At 39.0% G+C, this 25,046-nt stretch overlaps 1 protein-coding gene across 1 annotated transcript; it reads right to left on the reverse strand.

Annotated features, from left to right (window-relative positions):
* Positions 1-4,873: 4,873 nt before the first annotated feature.
* LOC139708796 (galanin receptor 2b-like) lies at positions 4,874-11,865 on the reverse strand. The gene is made up of 3 exons (XM_071620745.1): positions 11,263-11,865; positions 7,929-8,055; positions 4,874-5,313 (listed from the first exon to the last, which is right to left on the reverse strand). The coding sequence occupies exons 1-3, from the start codon at positions 11,863-11,865 to the stop codon at positions 4,874-4,876; spliced, it is 1,170 nt and encodes a 389-aa protein (XP_071476846.1).
* Positions 11,866-25,046: the final 13,181 nt, after the last annotated feature.

Genomic DNA, 25,046 nt, shown 5'->3' on the forward strand with positions numbered 1-25,046 from the left:
GTGTGTATGTGTGTGTGTGTGTGTATGTGTTTGTGTGTGTGTGTGTGTTAGCTGATGAAACCCGGAAATGGCACCAGATATCTTCGCCCCCATCACAGCGCATCACCACTCAATTTTCAAATTTGCTATTTAAAAAAGACTACTATACAAGCCCAAGTGCGACATACTCATGCAGAGCGATCTTGAAGAAAAAAAAACCGCAAGGCCAACATCAAAGAAAATCACTTGTACTTAACCCCAAGGAACATGTTAATGCCTTATGCAGCATTTTTTTTTTTTGCAGTACTTAATAAAATGACATTTGCATGAGTCGAATGCATTCTGACAAGAATGGTTACTGTATGGTTCAGAAAGGTGATGTGCGTTTGCGTGATCGACTCAGATAATAATCACGACCTTGGTTGTTGTTGTTTTTTCTGTAGTGACAATAATCAGAATTAGTTAACATCAATGTCGTCATAACCACCACTTATTTGCCTCCTATATATTTGCTCCTATACAGGAGCCTTGTGTCGGGTAATCACTTTATCAAAATAGACCCCTACAGGCCTAATCATTGTTATATAAGGTAGTATCGCTTACAATGACAGTTATATATGATCATAATAAGAGTGATAGCCAGATATAAGCAACAATAACCAAAGTAATTATAACGGCACTGTCTTCTTCTTCTTTGTGAGTATAACAGTCAGCCGTTAGCGTATTTATATAGAACTTTATGCTTGTCTATTGTCCATGTATACAGTGCAGGTTAGACTCTTCTACTTTACTTGGAAACTATGCGCTTCTAAAGATCTTAACATAGATTGCACGTAAAATAGGCCTAACATAATAGCAGTAGCCACTGATATGCCAGTGCCGTATATACGACACTGTGACATGCAACAACGGGGCGACCTCATCGGAGAAAGGAGACATTTAAGCGTCATACTGAACCAACGCACTCTGTTTTACTTTTTTGTTCGTTTTTCATAGGGATTTATCATTCATCTGACTGATCAAGAGCTCATTCAGAAGACATTAGTGTAATCAAGAAAAAGCCTCTCGTAATAATCCTCACCGTCTCATAATGCATTTCTTGCCACTATAGAATGGTCCTAAATCAGAGCTTTGTTTGTCTTATTTTTGTTTATGAGGGAAAAAAGAATAAATAGCGCCTTACTGAAAAAGAATTTGCCCCAGACAATACTGAGATCGAATCAAGAGATATCATAAACACCTCAAACGTTCTTACTATTTATATTATGCTATAAAAGGTCATCAAGGGAGAGCCTCATAACGTCTCCACGTGGGAGCTCGTGATATCATCCCAAGAGACTGACACCCACGAGTCATACGGCCCACGAGTTCGACATTGAAAGCAGGTCCATGAGTCATACAGCTCACGAGTCATAATAGCCCATGAGTTCGACAGATACAACACGGGGCTTAATGTGTCGGTCTCGTGGGTCTTGTTAGCTTAATGTCGAACTAATGGGCTGACTCGTGAGCTGTTATAACTCATGGGCTGTACCGTGACTCGTAGGTGTCGGTCTCGTGACGTGCACCCATGATAAAAGTGGGACTGAGCTAATAAAAAAAAAAACAAATCTCCTCCTTTTTCGATATAGCACTGAGAAACGTAAGAAACGACGGCTGAACATTATGCCAACAGAGGCGAGATCGTGCGTTAAGCATTCAATGAGCGCAATGGTGGGCTATTAATGCATGTGACAAATCATTTTGATAACACTATCCTGAGAGAACAATTTCTCACGGTTTCTTACGCGTTGGAGTACGAGTGTTGGCGGTGGTAGGTATGTTACATGTCCTACAATATCTCACCTCAATGATCACTACTTCTTATTTAACATGTGGGGAATTGTATACTTTTTTTGTATGTTTCTGCGTTCATCGCTATTAGCTGCTATTCTCTATGTCGCTTATAGTCGCCATCTTTGAAAATAATTTAAACACATTCATCTTGTACGTATTATATTATTTATACATACCGAAAGTTACAATTTCTGTGTCATGCAATGGCCGTTAGCAGAAGATCGTTACATGAAACTGACTCTGAATACGATAAGGCATCTTTCTGACGATTTTTTTTCTTTTTCAGTTTGATATAGCAAATGATACGAAACAAAGAATTTCTCCAAAAGAAAATTCATTCAATGATACCTCTTAGATTTCGTCTTCGTCTCTTCGGAATATTGTGATTTATTTATTATGATTATCTTTTCTCCTCCCGGTGATTGTCCAACATAAAAGATATCATTACTCAGACAGAAACACATTATTTTGAACAATAAACATTTTATTCGTGAATTTTCAATGGATACAGAATTTCATCGTAGAGACACAGACGAAACTAATTAATGACGACTTGTGATACCCCGAAACAGAGAAAATGATGTATCAATCAACAACACCGCCACGCGAACGTTGATGTTAAAATAAAAAATACTTGTAATATTACAGTGCACTCCCGTTATAACAAACACGGTTCTAACAAGTTCCGGTTAAAACGAAGTTAAAATTCAAGCCGCAAGATTATCCGCTCTGGATGTTTGTGTCTTTTGTGTTTGTGGTTTATTCGTTCGGTTATAACGAGATTTCGAAATAACGAAAGAAACACAGTCACGAAAACATCGTTAAAACGGAAGTTCACTGTCAGAAGTCGTGATACATGTACAGGAACGGACATGGGAAAAGCCATCCAACCCTCTCTCTACGTCACGACAAATCTCACAAGCAGTTTAATCTCAATAATGTCACATGTCGTCAATCCGGTTCACAAGAGAAACATCTGCAGGTATTTTTGCCTTGTTTTCCTTTGATTGTGATTGTGAAACAACAGAATATATCATAAAAAATGGTCCTGTTAAAAGTTGCGTCCCAACTTTAATTACGACCACTTTGTTTTTTAAATATCTCAGCCACATCAAAAACGATTTTCATCAAATAGACTTTGTTTTCCTTCTAGAATAATACGTTTTATCATATTCAAAGTAGTTTCTTATTACATATAACAAAGATAGAAAAAGATAAAACAAAATAATATATGAAGCCCCATCTCAACCAAAATTATACAATCCCTTTAAAGAATAAGGCTATTGTATTTACAAGATTGTCATAACCGGGTTAATGTATTCAAAAGATTGGGCCACAGATATTATGGTTGTTTCTGTCTGCAAAATGCCTTATCAAAAATGATTAAGGCATTTTGCATCGAATATACAAATAAATGTATAGGCCTACACACGTATGCACAAAAAGAACGTAGAGTTTTTACTATCAATATTCACAGTGATAGTGCTAACGTTAAAATGATGGTATTTACATCAACATTAATATCCATATGAGTTTTGATATCATTAATGATATATGTTTACATAATAACGGCAACTAGAATGCCTCAACACAGCGCATAGTGTGTCATGAGTGCGACTTATACTTCCACTTCTAATTGTCACAGCGCGTATATAGCATTAAGCGACATTGTGCAGAACTTGATGTACGAAGTGTGCATTTTTATAATTAATTCCCTCAAATCTTACCATTATTATGTACAATGCAATCTCTGTAAGTATTTTCATAAAAATAATAATGTAATGTACCAAAATAATTTGACTATAAATTAGATAATGTACAGCACTGCCTAATAACATTCAAATGTTTTCAGCTTATACATAAACAGTGTATGCCTTCAAAGTAATATTGACATTGATTGATGAGGTCATTGCTTTTTATACATTGTGATGCACGTGATCACGTTTTGCTGCTGAAACTTAGTAAAGTAAAATACTGTGAACGAAAATAAATACATCAACACTAGAAGGTGACAAATTGTGTGATTTTTCTTGAAATGCCCTCGGCGCTAGCTTTGAAAACTTCAAATGCACTATAATTTGCGTTAATGAGAATTTAGTTAATCGTGCCTAGGCTTCACAGAAATTAATTTCGGGGGCCTGGGGAAAAAAGAGAAAAGGGAAATAAAAGAAAAAAAATCGGCATACCCGGAAGCATGAACATCAAATAATTCTCAACAAAATGGTAGTAGAGAAAATGAAAATGCACAACCAATTGAAATTCAGGGAACATTTAACAAACCAAACATATTTCACAAGTTGCCTTAAGTCCAATAAAAGATTATTCAACTTTTTTCTGTAAAATAAGGAATATATTCAAAATTGCCTCTCATTTTAAGGAAAATTAAAAAATTCATCTAACAGTTTGAAGAATGTATTCCCATTCAGCTTGTAATCGATTTTAAGATATATGTTTGATTTTAAGAAATTTGTTTCTCAAAGAATACTTAAATCGTGATATCTTTCACCATTACAACATCTTTGACTGTATCGCATCGCATATTAAAATGCATTATGATGAGTGTGCGGCTATAGTGCCTACATATCATAAATAAATGCAGAGTTTCATCGAAAAACGGTTTATGCGCCATTTTAAACATTTTAAATTAAGTCAATTATCAGATAGAGCAAAATAAAACCTTTTCAATGGTACCTCACTTGTTGATTAAAAAAATCCCATATTTTCTTATCATTCTCTTTGATTTTTTTTTTAACCAGCTTTAAAAGCAAATAGCTCAAATCAACAAGAACTTTATAAAAGTTAGAGTTATCGTGACGATGCGATAATTTCCGGAATGACGCTCTTAGAACTATTAGTGTGAAAAGCACTTCTTTGCTAAAGATAACAATACTTTAAGACTGTATTCTTCAGCAACAAAAATTGCTTCCTGCAGTGCCCTGATGTCAAAATTCTTTTAACAACTTTGAAATTCCACAGCATAATACTGTACTATTCTGATAGGTTTCCCAGCAAACGTCTGGAGGCCAAGACTGAACGCATCCACGACTCCATGCGAAGCTTACGTCACATACGTGCTTGCAGTTGGATCACATGTTGGAGCCGATGTGTGACCGTTCGCTGAATCTGCAACCTCGGCGGGGGTCTCCCTCGCGTCCGCTTTTCTTCGTTCGACCGCGGGCGCTACGCGATTCGCCATCCAGCGCGCAGACGATCGTCCGACCTTGGCGCATCCCAAGGCCTTGAGGACGCCCTTGCGGAAATCCCGGTTCTTAAAGACGTAGATGAAAGGATTCATGCACGAGTTGCAGAGGGCGAGGATGACGGAGAAGTGGTAGGGCGGCTTGGTGAAGTCGACGTTGGCACCAAGGTTGAAGGCAAGAAACATAATCTGATTTGGAGCCCAGCATAACATAAATGTGACTACCACGACAAACAACATTCGCTGAACGTCCTGTACCACTTTTAGCTGCCATTTCTCGGACTGCATATTACCTCGACCTGTTGGTTAGGTGAAAAACAAAGAGTGAAAAAGCGTCAATTTACTTGCACTAGTATAATGGTAGGCATATCAAAGAACAGGTTGTTTCTTCTTCGTACAAATGACTTTGTAAATATGACTTTGCTTTTATCAAATTGCTTATTGATCGTTTTGATATGATTCTACGTGACTATGTTCATTAAAATTAGGATACTAGTTCACAACGCATGAAAACCAAATCAAAACAAACAAACAAACAAGCAAAACCTCTGCAGGAGAATTGCACTAAGATGTTTGCTTCTAACGATTTCTTGCAAATCTTGTTGTCCCAAACCTAAACGGTGAATTAGTTCAAATATGACACTTTAAACATTCCACAAACCTAGCTCACTTCTGTCATGATTTAGCATGACGGACTTTCAAACAGTCTGAATCGTTCTGTAGTCTGAATTTCAACCTGTGTGTTTTAGGTTCCACACCTGTGAATAATTCTCCTTAGACGAAAAAAAAAAAAAAAGAAACCTGCATAGAATGCACGAAAGATTCAATGTCTTTCGTCTATTTTTCTCCAGCTCTGAAATTTGCAGATTTTTTCCCTTCAAACTGTGCTCAGAGGTCCTTTGACAACAGTTTTATCACTTAAGAAAAAATACGTGTTTTCTTGATCCCCTACGAAAGAAATATAGTTCCCATTACATCTTTAAAAAAAGTTTACATCTATACAGCCTTCTAATGAGGTGCATTTTGTAGAGGGATTCACTCTCATAAACCACACCTATATAGCATTCAACAGGCTCGATTTGCTTATTTGCTATATTTTTCCGGAGCTATTGTCAGAATCTTTTTTTTTCTTTTTTAAGTGATCGGGGTTCTGCTGGTCCTCTTTATAAAATGTATGTGTCACATCATAATTGCAAGTTTTACCTGATACACATCTATTACTCTTGAGGAGATAATTTTTCAACTTTCACTCTCGTGCTCCAAACAAAGCATTTTTTTTTCTATTTGTCACAAAGTATTCTGTTGTAATTACTGTAATTTATTTATAAGATATTGCTCTAAGTGTAGAAGAGAAGAGGAAAATTACTTTTTATTTTTCCAACCAGAAGGTAAATCGGAAGTAATTTTCTCTCAATGAGAGATAATTGCATTTAATTTAGATTTTCATATAACTCCTCTAACGTCAAACAGCGGCAAAGTCCATACAGGCAATTTGTAAAAAGAGATTGGGAGCTAGGGAGAGCCAGATGCAATCCAAGGCATTGAAATCGTCTCAGCAATGACCTGGAGAAATATCAGCCAGCCTTGATTTACATTTCAGGTACAAAGGGAAGGAGAGCAGAAATCCAATCAATAAAATGACGAAGTACGTTATTTTTGGATTGAACGATTTTCAAGTTTTCGTGCTTGCGTTTGTCGTCTTTTGAAATGTCGATTAAAAAAGCTAATCGTAACAGAATTGGCATACATAATAGTTGAGCATAATTATAAAAAAGTCCATTATCTCCTCGTCGCAGATAAATATATGTATGAGAGCCCACTGCAGAGGCAAGATCGTCCCTGGCTAGATTTTACGACGCGATAAAAAAAAATCGAGTGACACTCTAGAGCTGTTTATGACGATCAAATACGTATTTTAATATCCCGAATTTGCTATCGTGCGAAAGTGGATTAGACGTGATCGATCAAGAACCGGTGCTGCTAGGTTGCTGGTGGTGATGGTGGTGGGGAGGAGTTGTATGCAACGATTGTATCCCTAAGCGAAGAAACCACAGCGTAAAATGGCAATAGCATGTCAGAATCTTGAAGTAAAGGGCCTCAATCTCACTGGAGAAGACTTCACCGCGACTCGTGTGACTCTTAAACGATAGAGACCAAGAAATGTCTTGCTCTCTCACGAAAAAGGCGACGTCAGAACGTCGTCCGAGACGTCTCCGAATCAAGGTGACAACTCATTTGCGTTTACTTTGTCATGACGCCGCTGCGACGTCTTCAAGACGTCTTCTCAGTCGCGGAGACGTCTCCGCGACGCATAGGTTGCCAGTGGGTCTCCACAAGGTCGCGGAGACGTCTCGGAGACCTCGCGGACGAATAGTCTCCGCGACTTTGCCGCGACTATGGAGACGTCGCGTAGACGTCGCGGAGACGTCTTCGAGACCAACTATATAGAGACTGGAAAAAGTCTCTGAAAAAAAATCGAACATGTTCGATTCTCTCGTAACTCCCCGGATACCATGCAAGTCTCCATGCGACGTCGTGGAGACTTCGCAGAGACATCTTCACGACCACTCCATTGAGACTCGAGTGGCCACCAGGTCGCCACCTAACCTCCAAGCCAACTCTCTAAATTCCTTAGATTGAGATGGGGGACAAATCCCAAATTAGATTGAAAATCTCAATCTGATAGCTGATTTAGAAGTCAATCTAATTTTAAAGTCTAATTTTGGATTTGTCCCTAACCACAATCTCATGGGTTGATTTCCAAGCTAAGGAATTTATGAGAGTCTGTAAGATACCCACTTCAGTGTGTAATATCAGGGAGATGGATCCACCACCCTTTGTAATAATTATCATGAATAGCGCTGTTGGCATACACGTCTACGATCCTGAAAGAGCTACATGAAATAATCATTACCAGTCTCCATGTGGCCGTCGAGAGAGTTGGCCTGCGCCCTCAGTGTCTTGATCATTTTAGCGTGGCACACCAGATTCAACGTGATGGGAATAAAGTAGATGAGCATGAAGATGTACACGCCAATAACCTTCGAGTATGAAAGAGAAAGAGAGAAGAGAGAGATGGGGTAGGGAGGGAGACGGAGGGATGGGAGACAGGGAGAGAGGAATACAAATATAAACGAGGTTTTTTGTCATCAATTTGATAACATGTATTGAGCTTTTGTTAGTCACGTTCTGAGCACAGCCGATAGATTTAAAGTGAATGCTGCGTTCCTACACCCAGTGAGCATTGGAGTAGAATCTTCTTTTCACCTATTTTTTTTTTTCTGATCCTTTTTTTTTTATCGGTGTTCATTTCATCCTATGAAGATGGAGGTCATGTTAATATGCCATCATAATATGAAAAGGTTCCGTCAACTGTAACAGTAACAAATGGTTGGACGGGGCATAAATCATTTAGTCAACCATTTCATATTTGCCACGTGTGTCACTAACGCTGCATGGGCATGATAATACATTTTCAATCTCGACGCCATTAAAACACACACACACACACACACACACAGACACAGACACAGACACAGACACAGACACAGACACAGACACAGACACACAGACACACACATACACACACACTCACACACACACACACACACACACACACACACCAATCAGTAATCTATACAATTAAGGTAGGATATGACGGTATTTCATGAGAAATATTGCGTCAAAGTATTGAGGTTTATTGCAATTGATTGACAAAGTATCTTAATTAAAAAAAAGGTACTGGGTTACAAGGGGGACATGCTCTGGACTAAAATCATGATTTCTTTTAATTAAATCGTTAAATTTGATATCATTTGCTTTGATGTCGTTTGTTTTCACAAACTTTGATTTGAAAGCGATCTTCAGATAATGAAGGCTTTCTGTATATTGAACAATCACAGAGAGGACTATCATCCCCGTCTTTTCGTTTGGATGCCAGAAATCATAGTTATTGAAGACTTGTCAAACTGTCAAAGAACCTGGTGTGCGAGACATTCTTTGTGGTTAAAAATGGGGCAGGCATTAAAACACACACACACACACACACACACACACACACACATACACACACAAATACACATACACACCATATGGAATAACATTGACTGTTATGTGTATGAAAGTATCAGTTAATGGGTCCCTTTATTTTTGACGGAAAGTTGTGACATATTGAGAATGACATGAAGAATCCTATAAAATTTAATTTGCACTGATGTGCTTTCTTGCATTGTGTCGTCATAGCATATTCCTGGTAGTGAACGTCCGAGCCCTGTATATCACTGATGTTCAGCCAGGAGATGAAATAAAACTTCAAATGAATTGGATTTTCCCAGCCTGAAAAATCCTGAATTCCTTGCGAGATGCTCAACTATGTATGTGATAATTATCTTGTCATATTTTCTCTGAGTTTTTGATCAGAAGGAGGTAAAGATCCAAGGTCATGTTGTATATGTAAATGTGAGGATAATTATGCGGTATTAAGGAGTGCCGAGCTAAGAAATGAATAAAAATGGAATCACCATAACAGAGAAGAATTGAATAAAAGCCGGACCCCACCCCCCCAAAAAAAAATAATAACAATGAAAACAAGAGTCTTGGCTCAATAAATATATCTATCATGAGGTGAAAAAATAGTGAATTAGTAGGCCTACCCTTCACTTCGAATTATTAATGTTGTTTCAGGGATGCTTAGTTTTAAAGGGAAATTTCTTGTAGTTTTATGATAAATTTAATTTACACAAAATTCAAGATTAAAAAAAAACTGGGAGTGTTGTAGGGAAATGCCCCCTCTCTTAAACACAGTGTGTATCATGCTTGTGTATGTTTCTCTGTATGTTTGCGTGTGTGTGTGTGGGGGGGGGGGGAGGGATTACAACCATTTTTTTTTCAAATAAGCCGTGTGTCTCAAAGACAAGACTATGATGATTCTTCAAGCATGCTACATTCACAGCATGTGCCGACCTGCCATAGCATGTATTTTCACTGCCCCGCTGATTATTAAGTCGTTGTTGAGATTTTCACGTCAGTGAAGCATTTTATTTTCTCCCTTCCTGGCATTGATGTGATGTGTACTTTGATTCCCGCGCTTGCATTGATGGTGTTGGTCTACACATCATCATTAATAAGCAATTTTGTTTCTCCTTTACATGCTTGCGAAGAAAATATATACTCCCTGGGGATCTTATACACGAAGTGGTTGCAAAGATGTCTCCATTAGCCGTAGAATTACCTCAGTCTTTTTTTATACCTGCATCCACACAGTACCGCTCTCATTTGATAACCTCACATACGTGAAACGATTTTGACGAAAAAGCATATAACAAAAACACACACAAAAGAAAATCCAAAACACACATGATATATCAGTACAGCAATTCCGTTTGCTGTCGTTGTGGGCATGATATTATGGTATATGAAAGGAATAACAATGAATAACATGAGATCATCTTTAAGATATACGAATTGTTGGGGAATCAAAAGACGTCGAGAGCAGCTGATGTGTGATCAAAGCAGCTCCGGATCTATTTTTGTATATTCCAAGATGGCTCGTGATGTACAGCAACCTTTACGGCGTCGTATATAAATCTTTGTTGTTACGCAACTCCATTCACAAAGCTTTCTCGCGTCATCAATCGAGGCGATCGATTACGCGCGTAACGATCTCGATAGATCTGTCTTTAGAAGTAAGCGTTTTGTGTATTCTATGTCAACTTTCTAAATATATTCTGTATATTTTGTTTTCAATGTAATACATTTCGATGTTTGTATCTCCGTCTTTGTACTTTTTTTTTTTGCACGCTGCCGATCTCTCGTAGCTAATTTTACACTGATAGACAAAAGTGGTGATTTCATAACTCGTTATGTCATCAATGATATTAAACGGCAAGAGATGTCTGGAATATTATATTAAAATGAGCTAAATTTTCCCATTCTATCATGAGCACGAAAATAAACATTTTTGCGAATAGAATGAATGAAAAGAGACTGATGGTAAGATAACGAAAATATGTGAAAAAAGGCTTGATATTTCAATGAAACTTTAAAGAGGAAACAGAAGAGGCAATGAACGTACTATATACCATCTCAACTCCCCCCCACCCCCCCAAAAAACCCCACCCAAACAAACAAACAAACAACAACGACAAACGGGTAGAGTGTGCAAAAGTGACATGCAAAAAAAGTTGTAAGCGCTGAAATGCTTTGATAGGCAAGATATCTCCGCAATCAATCATGGATTCTCTTCTTACCTTTTGTAAGTATGTAGTCGGGTATGGCACAAATTGGCATCCCTCCCCGTCGTAGTCGTAGACGTAGAAGAAAAACGAATTCGAAATGGCGCCCACGAGCCAGCAACCGACCATGATGACGAGGGAGTATCTGAGTGAGAAGGTAACCTTGTATTTGATCGGGTAGACGATGGCGAAGAAGCGCTCCATGGTGACGGAGACGAGGCTGTAGACGGACGCGAACACGGTCACCCACAGCATGTACTTGGAGACATAGAAGCGACACATGAGTTCGCCGGCGAACCCGCCAGGGATTGGAGGGGTGGAGGGAAACAGATGGAATGGAATCACCCAAAATGACGTCATAAAGTCCGTCACTGCAAGGTGGATGATGAACTGGCTTGTGCGCGTGCGCAGAGAAGGTACGCGCAAGAGCACCAGGCATACGAGCGCGTTGCCCGTCATTCCAGTGAAAGAGATCAACCCATAGATGGTGCGGACGATGGCACTGTTGTCGATGCGGTTCACGGCCCAGCCGGCGAGATCGTCATCGCCTTCAGTGTCCGTCCCTATGGCTGTTGCATTTTTGAAAGTGTCAAACGCAGGCTCCAAAGATCCCGTCATCGTTCGGATTGAGGTTATCCTTGGTTGACGCCACTAGACGGGCCTGTGACTAATCGGTCTCCCCGATGCCAACACGTGCAGATGAGCGTGAACTCGTACTACGATCCAAATAGGTATCAGAAAAGAAAAAAAATCTAGAGTATGACACGTGATGGTTTTGATTTAATCTGCCGCAGTCGTCATTGTCCACGGGTTTTTTTTTCTTAAATCACACACTCATAGAATTTGAGACACGTCCAAAAGTATCATAGGGCGCTTTTTGATTCTGATCAAGACGGCTGTCTTTGACTAACAAACTTTCTGGGCGAAAAGTAGTTTCGTTTCTTAATCTAATTATCATAATGAAGTCATGTATTCCCAATATCACTCTACATCTTCTCTCCCTCTCTCCTTTCCTGTCTTATTCTCATCTTCCCTAATTCATTTTCTTCTTTGTCATCATTCTGTTTTTCTTATATGCGCGCTGTTTTTACTTGCTCTACATTTGCTGGTGAGTTCAATTAAAAAAAGCCCTCCAATTGTGAATGCAATACACTTTCAGGGAACAAATCACAAACTAAAGGTCATATCTTTCTTATTTCCAACAGATTAGTTAAATTCAATGGTGTTATCCTCCTTTCCTTCACGTTTTTCTTTCCAATTTTATGAGTAGTAGGCCTACATGTCGGTCAGAAAGGTAAACGAGGGGTTGAAAAGAAATCGAATCCTAAGGTACCACTTTACCTTCAGAGCACAAGCCTTATATTGCAGTTTTGCATGAAGAATATTGTTGACGCGTGGTTGAGGTGATATTTCTCTCTTTGCAGATTTGACGTGATCTTCTTGACGTTCCCAAGCTGTAGGGGGGGGGGGGGGGGGAAGGACCAGGTCAATGAAAATTAGCGTTCGGCAAAATACAAACATAACGTCCAACTTTTTCCATTATAAAACTTTAGATCTTGGACAAGCTGACATCTGTTTCGGAATGTTCAATTGCAGAGTTGAATTTGAATTCGCCCTGTTTACCAGGAGCTCGAATATCTAAGATCGGAAAAGAATGAATTTAAAGAAAGTATAAATTTGAATAAGTTCGTTGTTAAGCAGGAATGCGCGAGAACAAAAACCAAGAGGTTGTCAATATCGTTCTCTTTGATCACAGGAAGTTTAACACATGTCGACAAAGAAACAAGTATGCTAATTTTGACTCCTACGATTTTTTTTTTAATGCAATTCTCCACCACAGTGATCAGATGACGTTATGGAATACGCATTCCTAACGATGAAGCAGTCCCAGTGATACATCCTTTGTCGTCGTTTGAATCGTATAGATATTCATGAAAGCCACCGAAACCTTTGTCGGGAGCAGAGGGAGATAGAGATGGAGAGAAAAAAAAGATAGTGAGGGAGAGAGAGAGAGAGAGAGAGAATGTGGGAGAGAGGGAGAAGGCGAGAGAAGAAGGAAAATAAAATAATGACGACGGAGTGAGAAGGGGAGGGAGTAGAGGGGGATGGGGGAACAGCTGGGGGTGGGCAGGAGAAGGAAGGGTTGATAATACCAGGGAGGTGCACTACCAACGGTATGGTATTATGCTTAGAAGGGGAAAATAATTATGTCAACGTGCGCGACACAATACATTTAAAAGCTGCCCGGTAGAGGTCAGTGTCATATTGAAGGACAAACGGCGAACGAAATAGCCGTAGACAAAGAGTTAGTCCGTAAGGCTAAGAAATTAACATTGTGCTGATCTTGTATTGCGGCTTCTATCAGAAATTGGAGAGGAGATGACTTGAATTATAGTCTGTTTCCTTTTGCTGTCGTTTCTTGCAGCGCAGATGTCAATACACACGACTGATTAAAAGCTCATGATTGGAATGAACATCATAATCTGATAATCATCGTAAGGGATGGCGTAACGCTATACTCGGTATGCATGAACGCGATGTTGAAAAACAGAAATCCCTCTCCTTCCTCAAATAATAGCAATGTTACAATCATATAAAACAAGAATCTGAACCAAACAAACCTATCTTCGTCAAGGGAATTTGAACATAATGACTGATCCAAACAAATATAATCATTCCTTAAAGCTCCTCAAAACACTAGACCCAATCGTAAGCCTGACAATGTAGGGACGGTCATGTTTTTCCCATTTAAATTGATGTGAGATCTAAACTGTACAAACATTTTCATTTCATTATTATTTTCATTTATTTCATCACGGTACTGGGCTCAGCCAAATACTGTCTTTCGGTCAATCCGTGAACTAAAAACACATGTATAAAACCCGATACAACCACATTACTAAAATACACATAAAACACAGTATAATACATGCACAAAACTGAATTCGTATATAATCATATTTCGCACAACGTTGTGTTGTTGAAAAAAAAAAGGAAGGAGAAAAAATAAGCAGAAAGATAAGGATGTGAGAGGTGGTTGCTCATGCGTCTCCCCCAGCCCACATATAGGCACACACTTAAAGAAAATGTACAAATATTTTAAAATGTGAGTTATGAAACCAAATAAAATGAAATTCTGAAAGTAGATTATCTCCTGGATAAAAAAAAATATAATTATTCAACGAAAGATCCTGACGCTATCAAGCACTCGCAATCATACTGGTAAGCTTACACTCGAAGAATTCGGGTCAATGGAGCAAATGATGGGTCGACGTCCTAGTTGCCAGTGGTAACAAGCAATGCAAGAAATGGTGGACACATTTTGGATCGTGACCAAAGGGACAAGAAAGAAGGGGAAGAGCATTTTCTTTATGGTATGTAGTACGTGTATACATCAAGGTCGTGACGGATTGACAGAGAGGAATGGGGGGGGGGGGGGGAGGGGGAGAGAGGGACAAACTAAAGTACGGTAGGCGACTTGTTTTATCTGGCAAAGGCTCCTAAACTGTTCTCGACGAGAAGGTAAGAAAGCGATCCCTGCAGGGATCTCTGACAACTCGCAAAAGCACCAGACGCTTTCGTGTTTTAAACGAGGCATTTACTCAGAAGCCCCCTTCACGCCTTCTCGTCCGGAACAAGGCGCCATGAGGGCAGTTTCAACAAGTCGCTCTCTCACAGCTTTTTGAAAGGTTAAAGGTCAACGTGCACAGGTTTCAAGTCACCGAAATCCCCAAGGAAAACTGATACAACTGTCTCTCTCATCTCATCCCGCATCGTGTTGGACAACATGCGATCATTTCCCTTTATTCTTTTAGATTTCTTCAAACCTGTTCTTGGTAGATAAGAGTAAAATGTTTTTGCATATCCCGGGGCTTATGTCCTCAGCGGATAAGTTCTGTCTATATGCCCAATTTTGTATGAGAAATAAAGAATGAAAATTAGCGAGAGAGAGAGAGAGGGGGGGTTGCTGTATTTGATTTTCAGTTGATGTACGTATCACTCTCATTCTCTGTATTTGTTTTTGATAAATCGATGAAAATGTTTTATGATCACCCTCGCGCAGATGTCCACACTATTTCAGTCGATGCACATCAACAGACAAAAAGTGGGGAAAGGGCGGGAAGCGTGAAGAGATGTGGAAATTGTCAAATCGTTGTCATGTGTCTTTTTCTCTCTTTTCTTTCCCCTCCAAGTTTTGTCGTTTCGTATGCCTTCAACAGTATTGAATAGCCACCCCATGATGTCTCCGGTGTATTTCTAAAGTGAACAATTTCGGTTGACACTTAAAATGTACATTTACAGACAACTGTCATTTAATTGATTTCTTGAAAAAAAAAATCAGGTCGCATTTGATTGGTTACCAAGGTGATTAATGACGCCATTATTAAGTAACGGCTATGCATCAACTGTTATCAAACGCTGCATTTCAGTTGTTTCGATGTAACGGATATTCACAAACTGATGTGTTGTTTGCTTGCTTTTTTATCTTTATGCACGCTATTCGCCACCCTTTCCACTTCATGAAATCCTGAAAGATGTTTTTTTTTTTAAATTGACCATTACATTTCAATTATAGCAAGCAAGACTGTAGACAATATTCGACATGAAGAAAATGGATGGTGAAAAGAAATCTGAAGTCTGTAATGGAACGATTCATGCTTTAATTTGAGTTCTTGCTCCATGTCATTTCACAAGCAAGGAATGTGTACGTTCTTCTGAAATTTATTAGAATGTCTCAAGATTTGACTCTGCATGAGGTCTGCATGAGGTTTTAATCAAGTATGCTTGCTTCTCTAAGATTTAGTGGCAAACAAAAATAATTTGGGCGTTCAGGCAAAATATAAGACGGTCGTGTGATATAGCTCTCATTGAATCCTATGATGAGAATCCATATCACTATTTTATGATAGGCGTTGTACGTATATGTGTCGAGGGACGTACCCTTGGAAACTCACGTTGTTTGTTTGTTTGTTTGTTTTTTGGCTTATTATTTCTAATACACGGACTTGATGTCACCCATAATGAAGTTTCTCGGACAACGTTTCTCCGAACACAAATGACTATAGATTGAAACTCGATCATCACTTCGCAAGACTTCACATTGCAAAGACAGAAGCGATTTGCTCAAAGCACCCGGTTTCAGCATTCAGCAACCAATCTTTAGATAAAATGTACATATTCTTTTTCTCTTCGTTGTTTTTGACCCTGCCTGTGTAAAAACCAAAGGCAAGTTGCTTACTTTCAAAGTCAAAGTGAGGCTTCTGACTACTAGTATATCTGAGTTGATTAACGTCAGTACTAGGTTTTTTCTCTCTCTGTTCTGGACTATTCCTTCTTTATTTTTTTACTATTTTGGATGCACGCCCCATCACCATTCGCGGAGATAAGATCATTCCAGCTTTTGGGAATGTGTAGGGCCTTTTTTCTTATCAAGGTCACGATCGGTAAGATTTCTCGCATTCATGTGCAGCTAGCAGATCACACTACATTGCTCGAGTCAAGATATCCGAGTGAGCGACGGTGAGCTGTGCTCACGCACGCGCAAAAAAGGGCCCGGTTGACCAATTCAATCCTGATGGTTATCACGATATAAATCCCCTAGGGAATATAAAGATGACAGAAGAAGACGGAAAAAGAGAGATGGGGATTTGATCGGAAAGGGAAATCAGTTTCGGGTCTCGTGCCGCCATCGAGTGACTATCTATCTATCTACTTGCCTTATTTTTGTTGAACCGATTCCATCACGTTTTGTGGCAACATGTACGACAAGTACCGGGAATGTTCGCGCGTGACTAAAACTCAAACACTATATAGCTGGCTGTTTGTTTGTTGTTTTGTGTATTTGTTTGTTTCTTCTGCTCTACAGGAGATATTTCATTTTGTTTTTATCATCACGTACACCTGACTGAACACGTGCACGAGAGATGCACGAGATTATAGGTATCCACAAGGCTCTTCGTATACCAAGCATATTTATTCTGGATAACAGCCTCCCGCTCATTCAGTTATTCGACAATCCGGGTTAATATATTGTTCATCAACAAAGAATGCACGTTCATTGAGAACGGTAACAAAGGATGAGGGAGAGACGAGGAGAGAGGGAGAGAGAAGGAACAAGTGAGACGAATTAGTAGAACACACACACACACACACACACACACACACACACACACACACAATCAAACAAGCATTTGTTCATCAATGTGAAAAACCTATCATTAACTGAGAAGATATTTATGTGGACGTTGAATTACAACTTTCAGTTGTTATTCTATTAGTCGGAGACATCTTCTATAATTGTGAGTACTCGTAACATCACCTATAAATTGGTCTGCCGACCTTTCTGCAATATCACGTGATCGTCATATTGTGATGAATATTTCATCCTCTCGATCAGTTCTATTGAAATTACAAGAATGAAACTAGAGCAGTCATTTATTTTTTTTTCATGTATGAAGCCCGGTCTTATAATCAAATTAATGACCATCTTGTGCGCATAACCAATATGTGACAGCTAAACTTAGGCACTATCTGGGCTTCGTCAAACTATCAAAATGGTATGCCGTATATTCTTTTTAAAGCATGTTTTATGCTTCTTCGTAATCGATTGGTATAACGAAGAAATTGCTTCAGCGACTACCAACGACGAACATAGTATTATAATGTTTGAATTGCCACTTTAAATATACATACATACTAATATATAGTACAGCAGTTGTAACCATTCTTATAGCTCTGTTATCGTTAGTAATACGTATGTGTTGATGACCATTATGACTTGGATTGCGATCCAGAAAAAAGTGATAAGTTCTTTAGAGACAAGAATGAACATTGAGTATGATGCTGTCATCATTAGAATTGCAACCAACACTCTCCTGTGGTTGTTTTTCAAAGAAGAATGCATCTTTCGAGAGGAAAATGTAATTTTGCATGAACGTATCTGAGGATACATCCGGGGCATTAATTCAATCAAATTTTCCTCGAAATCAGGCAGAACCTAAATCGACTTAAGGCACGTTAAGTTTGCTTGCATAACGCGAGCATGTCGCATCCGCGCTTTACGTGTGAACACGTCAAAGCTCCTCCGTCACATAAGGATGATCGATATTTTCCTTATGACTCTACTTCATGATTCCACACAAAATGCACAAAGTATTTTGTCACATACATAATGGTACACATCATTCTTCCTGATTCATAAACGGAGGACCTGAATTTCTTCCTTTTTTTTTTGGGGGGGGGGGAAGGGCTAGGTACAAAAGAAAAAAAAAATCTTGTTGAAGTCTGTTTATATCAATTTGCTATCTGTTTATTCAACGAACGTCGACCTAATAATGTCACTCATATTATCTCCGGTCCTGCATAAGACACCCTTTTGGCATTTCATCCTGCCGCATTTATCATACGTGTTAGACTTCACTCGTACTTTCGCGGAAGTACTGTTTTGATTTTGATTCGACATCCACCAGGATTCAGTTAGGGACGCTATCAAAAAACAAACAAAGTTTATTCTTCAATAGTATATTGTAAGCTTTCCGAGAACAATATTAAGCAATGAATAAATTTGTATTTCATTGTTCGGGTGCGTAAGTGCATTATAAAAAGGGGTGATCACTATCACGTCAGATCTTGCACAGTGAAGCAAAGATACACGCCAATTTCTTCCTTTCAATTGACTAAAAATCACAATATTTTTGACCTAATAATCTCTTAAGAGCTCCAAGAGACGGATGTTACCATCGTGGAAACAACCAATGACTCTTGCTCTTCCCTTATAATGATACAATATCCCCAAGCTGTAGTCATAATTGGTTATCAATTAAATTTTTGATTGTAAGTTGTGCAAATATTGACTGTTTTATGAGACATGAGACATGTACATGAATTTGATCGCTTTCTGATTGCATGTATTGTTTTTTTTTTTAACACAAAAGTAATGGGGGCGGAGAATTGAGATAAAGGAGGGGCGGGATGGAAGGAGACAGAATTATGAAATTCTATAAGGAAGGAATCCTTGGAAAACAGAACCAATTATTTATAATGGTCGGACCAACGCCCTTACAAAAAGTAGATCACGAACATGACAGAGACCGTTGTATCAGTACGACCCACCGTCATGTCAAGCATAATGTAATCAATAATGCGTATTGTATAAACACTACTTGTCGACAACCCGCTTTCAAACCCCACAAAGAATTCTTAAAGACAATGTAAAACATTTGTTAGTTTTGTTTATTATTTTCGAGTGACCGCTAAGAAAGCATCCAATGCTTAAAAGCAAGCAAACACTGTATCCGAAGGCCCAAAGCTTCCTACAACAAACTAACACAGACCCCCCCCAAAAAAAAAAAACAAACAAACAAACAGCCACTTACTAAACAAAACAAAACAAAACAAAACAAAACAAACAGCCACTTACTAAACAAAAGAAAAGAAAAGAAAAGAAAAGAAAAGAAAAGAAAAGAAAACAAAACAAAACAATCTACAATACAATACAAAACAAGATAAAGAAAGCGAAACAAAACAAAACAAAACAGAAAACGAACATTCAAATACATAGGTATATTTCGACCTCCAGAAAGGAACTGCTTGTTTATTATGCTTCACTGACAGCAAAAGTGTAGCCCTCCCCGGACTCCCCCCTCCCCTGCAGCTACGACCACACCTAGACCGCGAGAATTTATAGTAAAGGCAAGTTGGAATGACTGTGTGAAGCCAGCGACTTCCGTCGCCTCTGCAGTGATGAACAATTAGCCCGCGGCCCCATCTGCCTTTACATAGATGCAAATGAAGGAAGGAAGTTCCGGAGTAAGTCCCAACTCTCACGCAAGGGAGCTAGTCTACGCTGTATCATTATAATGATCCTCTTATTTCCTCCACCTGTCTTGTAATAAGAGGGTTGAATTTTCCACCAATCAAGCAGTTTCCTTCTGGCAATAATGTCTGGCGCTCCTGCTGGAAGTTTCAAGTAATCACACGCCATCATTGATTTTGACTTTTAGATTTATACTGAAAATCCTCGTGGTAGGAAGATGAACGGTTGATTTATAGTTTGGAAGCACGAGACTGAACCTTATTTTATCATTCGCTCAACGTTTTGTTTGTTTGTTGATCGTTTCCAGTGGTTTTGCACTATTACGAGGGTGCGAAATCTGAGTTTGAAACTTTTACATCCCTGAAAGCTTTTGGACATCAGGATGATTTCCAAAATGGGCGCCGAAAAGGCAGCCGAAATAAGAAATTCCGTTGTATTTCCTATACAATATTGTAAGAATTGTTCTCTTTATTCAGGGAATCGAACCGTACATGGTGAAAATAATGATTCTATTTCTATTTACATTTACACTGGGCACGTTTGTCAAAATCAGTCAAAGTGGTGTAAAAGATAGTATCCAAAGTGGTAATCTTAGAAAACTCAGTCATTGTCAGTACAAAATGTAAAGACGTTTTCACAAGCCTCTAAGGGTGTAAGAGTTGTATCGTTCAGATTCGGATTCAGCACCCTCGAAATAGGATAATAATAATCACCAAATGCTTTTCTATTTTTCACTATTTATATGGAAATACGTGGGAACTTTATTTCTTGGCAGCTTGGCTTCGAATACTCAATTCAAATGGAATTTTTTATAAAACTATCTTGTAACCTTCAAGGATGGAAGAGTTGCATCTTCCAAATTTGGATTCAGTAGTCATATGAAATTGACTGATGTCAGAAAAAAATGTACATACGTATAATTATACTGCACTGGGCAGAAATCAAAACAAGGTTAGGCCCAAAATCTGACTTTGGCACATTGTCTGTCAGCGAGTTGTACGCACCACTCAACCTAAAAATTAATCATCTAAAATTGATACCCCCCCCCCCCCACTGCGCCATAATTACTAGTACTCCCATTTTAATCCCAGTGCTGTTTTGTAGCTTTAGACGCTTGATTAAATCACAATTATTTATCGAAAAAGACGTATGCAGGCTGTAAAATGAAACAACTAAGCTCACGAAATGACACACTTTTGGCAACTCCCAATAGACTGAAGCCAAAACAGACATTCATTCATTTTGCTCGTTTTTTTTCTCATCCTTTTGTTTATGGTCACATGCATAGTTATCATACAATGTGTTTCAGAATTCATTACCTCTTACCTACTTCTTCACTAGAACTTTCAGTTGCTATACTAATATCCTTCCCAAAAGCCTGGTTTACCACATGTTTCTCGTGATGACACGGGTCTAGGGCAATTACCCCGGACTCTTCCCCTGACCCTACCCCTAATCCTAATCCCGAATCTAATCCTAACCCTAACCCAAACTCTGAACCATATAAACCTAACTCTAACCCTAATCTTTACTCTAACATTGTAACTACATTTATCCGGAAGGGGGGGGGGGCAGGGGGTAATTGTCCTGATACGGCACAATGATAAAAACTAAAACACTATCCACTTCTGGTAATACATGTATATAGGTCTACTCCTAATTCTTCTACTACAACTACTTACTATATACTACTACTACTACTACTACTACTGCTACTACTACTACAACCTTTACTTTTACTACTACTACTACTACTACTACTGCTACTACTACTACTACTACTACTACTACTACTACTACTACTTCTACAATGTGGCTACTATTACTTATACTCCTACTTCTACTTCGAATACTATTACGATAAATACTTCTACTGCTACTACTTTTACTCTTCAATATCACTTCTATACTCCTACTATAAATACAGTTGGGTTTTTTTTTTGACTGATGCCACTTTTATTCCTGCTTCTACTATACTGATGCTTTCCATTGACGTTGATAACTTATGTCATAGGTCTAACTGTACTAATGGTAACAACAAACCATTACAAAACACATGTCAAATTTAGGGCAATGCCGTCGTTGTGAACTTAGGGATGAAAACACCGACGAGAGAGAGGCGCATATAATACAACCCAAATTAGGAAGGTCAGTCGGTGACTAAAGTTTTACTTGACACAGCGAGATAAGAGCCGTTCGTGGCGTGGAAATTGGGTGCACCGAGAGGTTCTATGATTTATGATATAAAGTGATGTGCGACTGGATGGCCAACGAACTGCTAAATGTTAATGGTGCAAATTGAGGAAAGACCATTAATAACAACAGAAAAAAAGTAACTTATGATGCATTTCTTGACGCGATCATTACAGCGACATGTTACAGCTAGGGAGATATAAACCATAAGAAGAAACTATACATCCCGAACACACACACACACACACACACACACACACACACACACACTCACACTCAAAGTACGCATGTGACGAACACCCCATAACTTTTTAGGCCCTCGAAGCGTCTTCTCTGCAATCTTAGATTAAGATAGGTATCTTCAAAGCTAAAAGAGCCTGCAATCTTAGATTAAGATAGGTATCTTCAAAGCTAAAAGAGCCTGAATCATCAGCAATACTCTGATAATTCTCTCTTCGAAACTCACTTTCTCCTGCGAGGCGGTCCGTGCCTGCCCCTGGTTCCCGGGTGCGTACAGAAACAAAATCTCAGCGTGATGCGGTCATACGCCAGCAGCGTTCCTGACCGGATGAAAGTCGCAGTGCGATATGATCCGTCGCACACCTGCCGAGCTAGTGAACTCCTTAGAGACGCGCGCACAATGCGAGTGATGTGCGGCGCCAGCATCTTGACGAAGTAAAGGGGAGACGCCCATGCGTCGATATTTTACTTGCAAAGCGTTAATAATTATGTTCAGTCCTCAAGTACATGCCGTCTCGCTCGATAGCAGTCATTGCAGCTTGAAGATTCCAAAATACATACATTTATTAATCTCTTACAGGGAAAACAAAGTAAAACGCTTCTTGCTTCTTTGTGGTGTCTGGGATTGTAAAATACCTTTAAAAAAGTCTATTTCCGTCCCCCTTCCCCTCTCTCTCTTTTCAGACTTCACTACTGCACGCTCACAAGCCCACAATAGAGTGAACATGTTACTAATTTCTTGTACTTTGGATGCATTAGTAAGTGAAAGCCACGGGGGTAATACCTTCCTTAAAAGACCATGGATTTAATACACTATCATCTTATTTTTCTAATAGCCTAAAACTTGATGTTACGCTCAGTGCGCTAGTCATTAAAAAAAAAAAAAAAGACTACTGATGAAAAAGTACCTTGACTTTTGTATGACTCCGGAAAAGATAGATAATTGATAGTTGAAAATTAAGTAAATGTGCGCTCTTTGAGAGCCCAATAAACAATAGGCAAAACCTGAGAAACAAAAAGACAAAGATGCAGGAAATTGAGATCATGATTTTAAAGCCCGTTATGTTTTACTTTCATATCAATGCTGCCACCTAAATTAAACAATAGAGTCTAAACTTATCCCCCTTATTCTTTGTCTGTTCAGCGCACATTGTTATCAAAACAATTTGTTAATTTGCGGGGTTTTTTTTAAGTTTGGAAATGCCGCTTTCTGGAGGCGCTCACATCACAATCAATCCTAAACTGAGGTCTTCGCTATGAAAATATAGGAAAAGATATGTTTAAAATGATCACCGGAAATGGCAAGGGTTATTCACATTCCCCCTCCCCCCCCCCCAATTACCGATACTCGCAGCGGTGGTGGTGGTGGCGATGGTAGTAGTGGTTATGGTGACAGTGTTGTTGACGGTAATGATGATTATGATAATGATGATGATGATGATGATCACAACGGTGATGATGATGATGATGACGATGATTGTTTCTGTTCCCAGGCACGTACGTAGGAGGGATGACCCGTGACTGACAGGGTTCAGCGGATGTTGTACAAAGAGCTGGGTTCGAATCTTCAAATTTCTTGTAACTGATTGACAAATTACCCTATATCCACATAAACAAGCACTGAATTGATCTGCGTTCTAGTAGTAGCCATGACAAAAGAAATCATATGCATTATATTATTATATTCATTAGACCAGCCAATCTGTGGCAATAAAAACAAATCGACGGAAGAATTTCATCAATTCAAATTTCTTATCATCATCATCGTGTGTGAGCTGATGTCTCTCCGGTGCAGTAAAAACATGACTGTAATGAATGTCGCAAGTGCTGGAGACCCCCCATCCCTTCGATCACTTCTAACCATCAAACAGTGTATTTTGTTCGATGGCTCGAATATCACGGCATAGTACGAGTCGGTGAGGTTGCAGGGGCGGATCAAGGAATTCTGTAAAGAGGGGGCGCCTTTACAAAATTAAAGGGGGGTGGCGCAAACACCCCTCCCCATTTTTTTAAATTTCTTTTGTTTTTACAAAAAGATAAAGGGGGAGGGGGGGGGGCACCTAGTGTGGTCCATCCTGAATCCGCCACTGAGTTGTCTGCAACACACACAGATACACATCATATCATACACACATGCCTGTGCACACACACACACACACACATACACAATACCAAAATATAAACACATCCACACCATACATGCAAATCCATTTCACTCAAATTGTGAATCAAGTGCACACGTGAACATGCACATTCAAACACTACACGACAAAATCAATACTACCCGCCCTGTGGCACATTTATCATTACAACATCAACATTTCAGTTACAAGACAAAAACAACAACAAAATATAAGGAAAGTAGTGATATTTTTGAGGAGTTGACCTTGACCTTTGACCCCCCTGACCTTTGACCCATGACCCCCAACTTCCCTAGATAATCACTGCCCATCGGTACAAGCATATATACTAAGTTCCATGAAGATATCTTGAACCATTTGCGAGATATGGAGAAAAACATGAAATTTCAATTTTTTTTTTCACAAAATAA

This window comes from Diadema antillarum, unplaced genomic scaffold, assembly GCF_040938485.1.
Source record: "Diadema antillarum isolate AM-2024a unplaced genomic scaffold, OU_Dant_1.0 seq00001373_RagTag, whole genome shotgun sequence".
In the NCBI taxonomy this organism is placed as follows: domain Eukaryota; kingdom Metazoa; phylum Echinodermata; class Echinoidea; order Diadematoida; family Diadematidae; genus Diadema; species Diadema antillarum.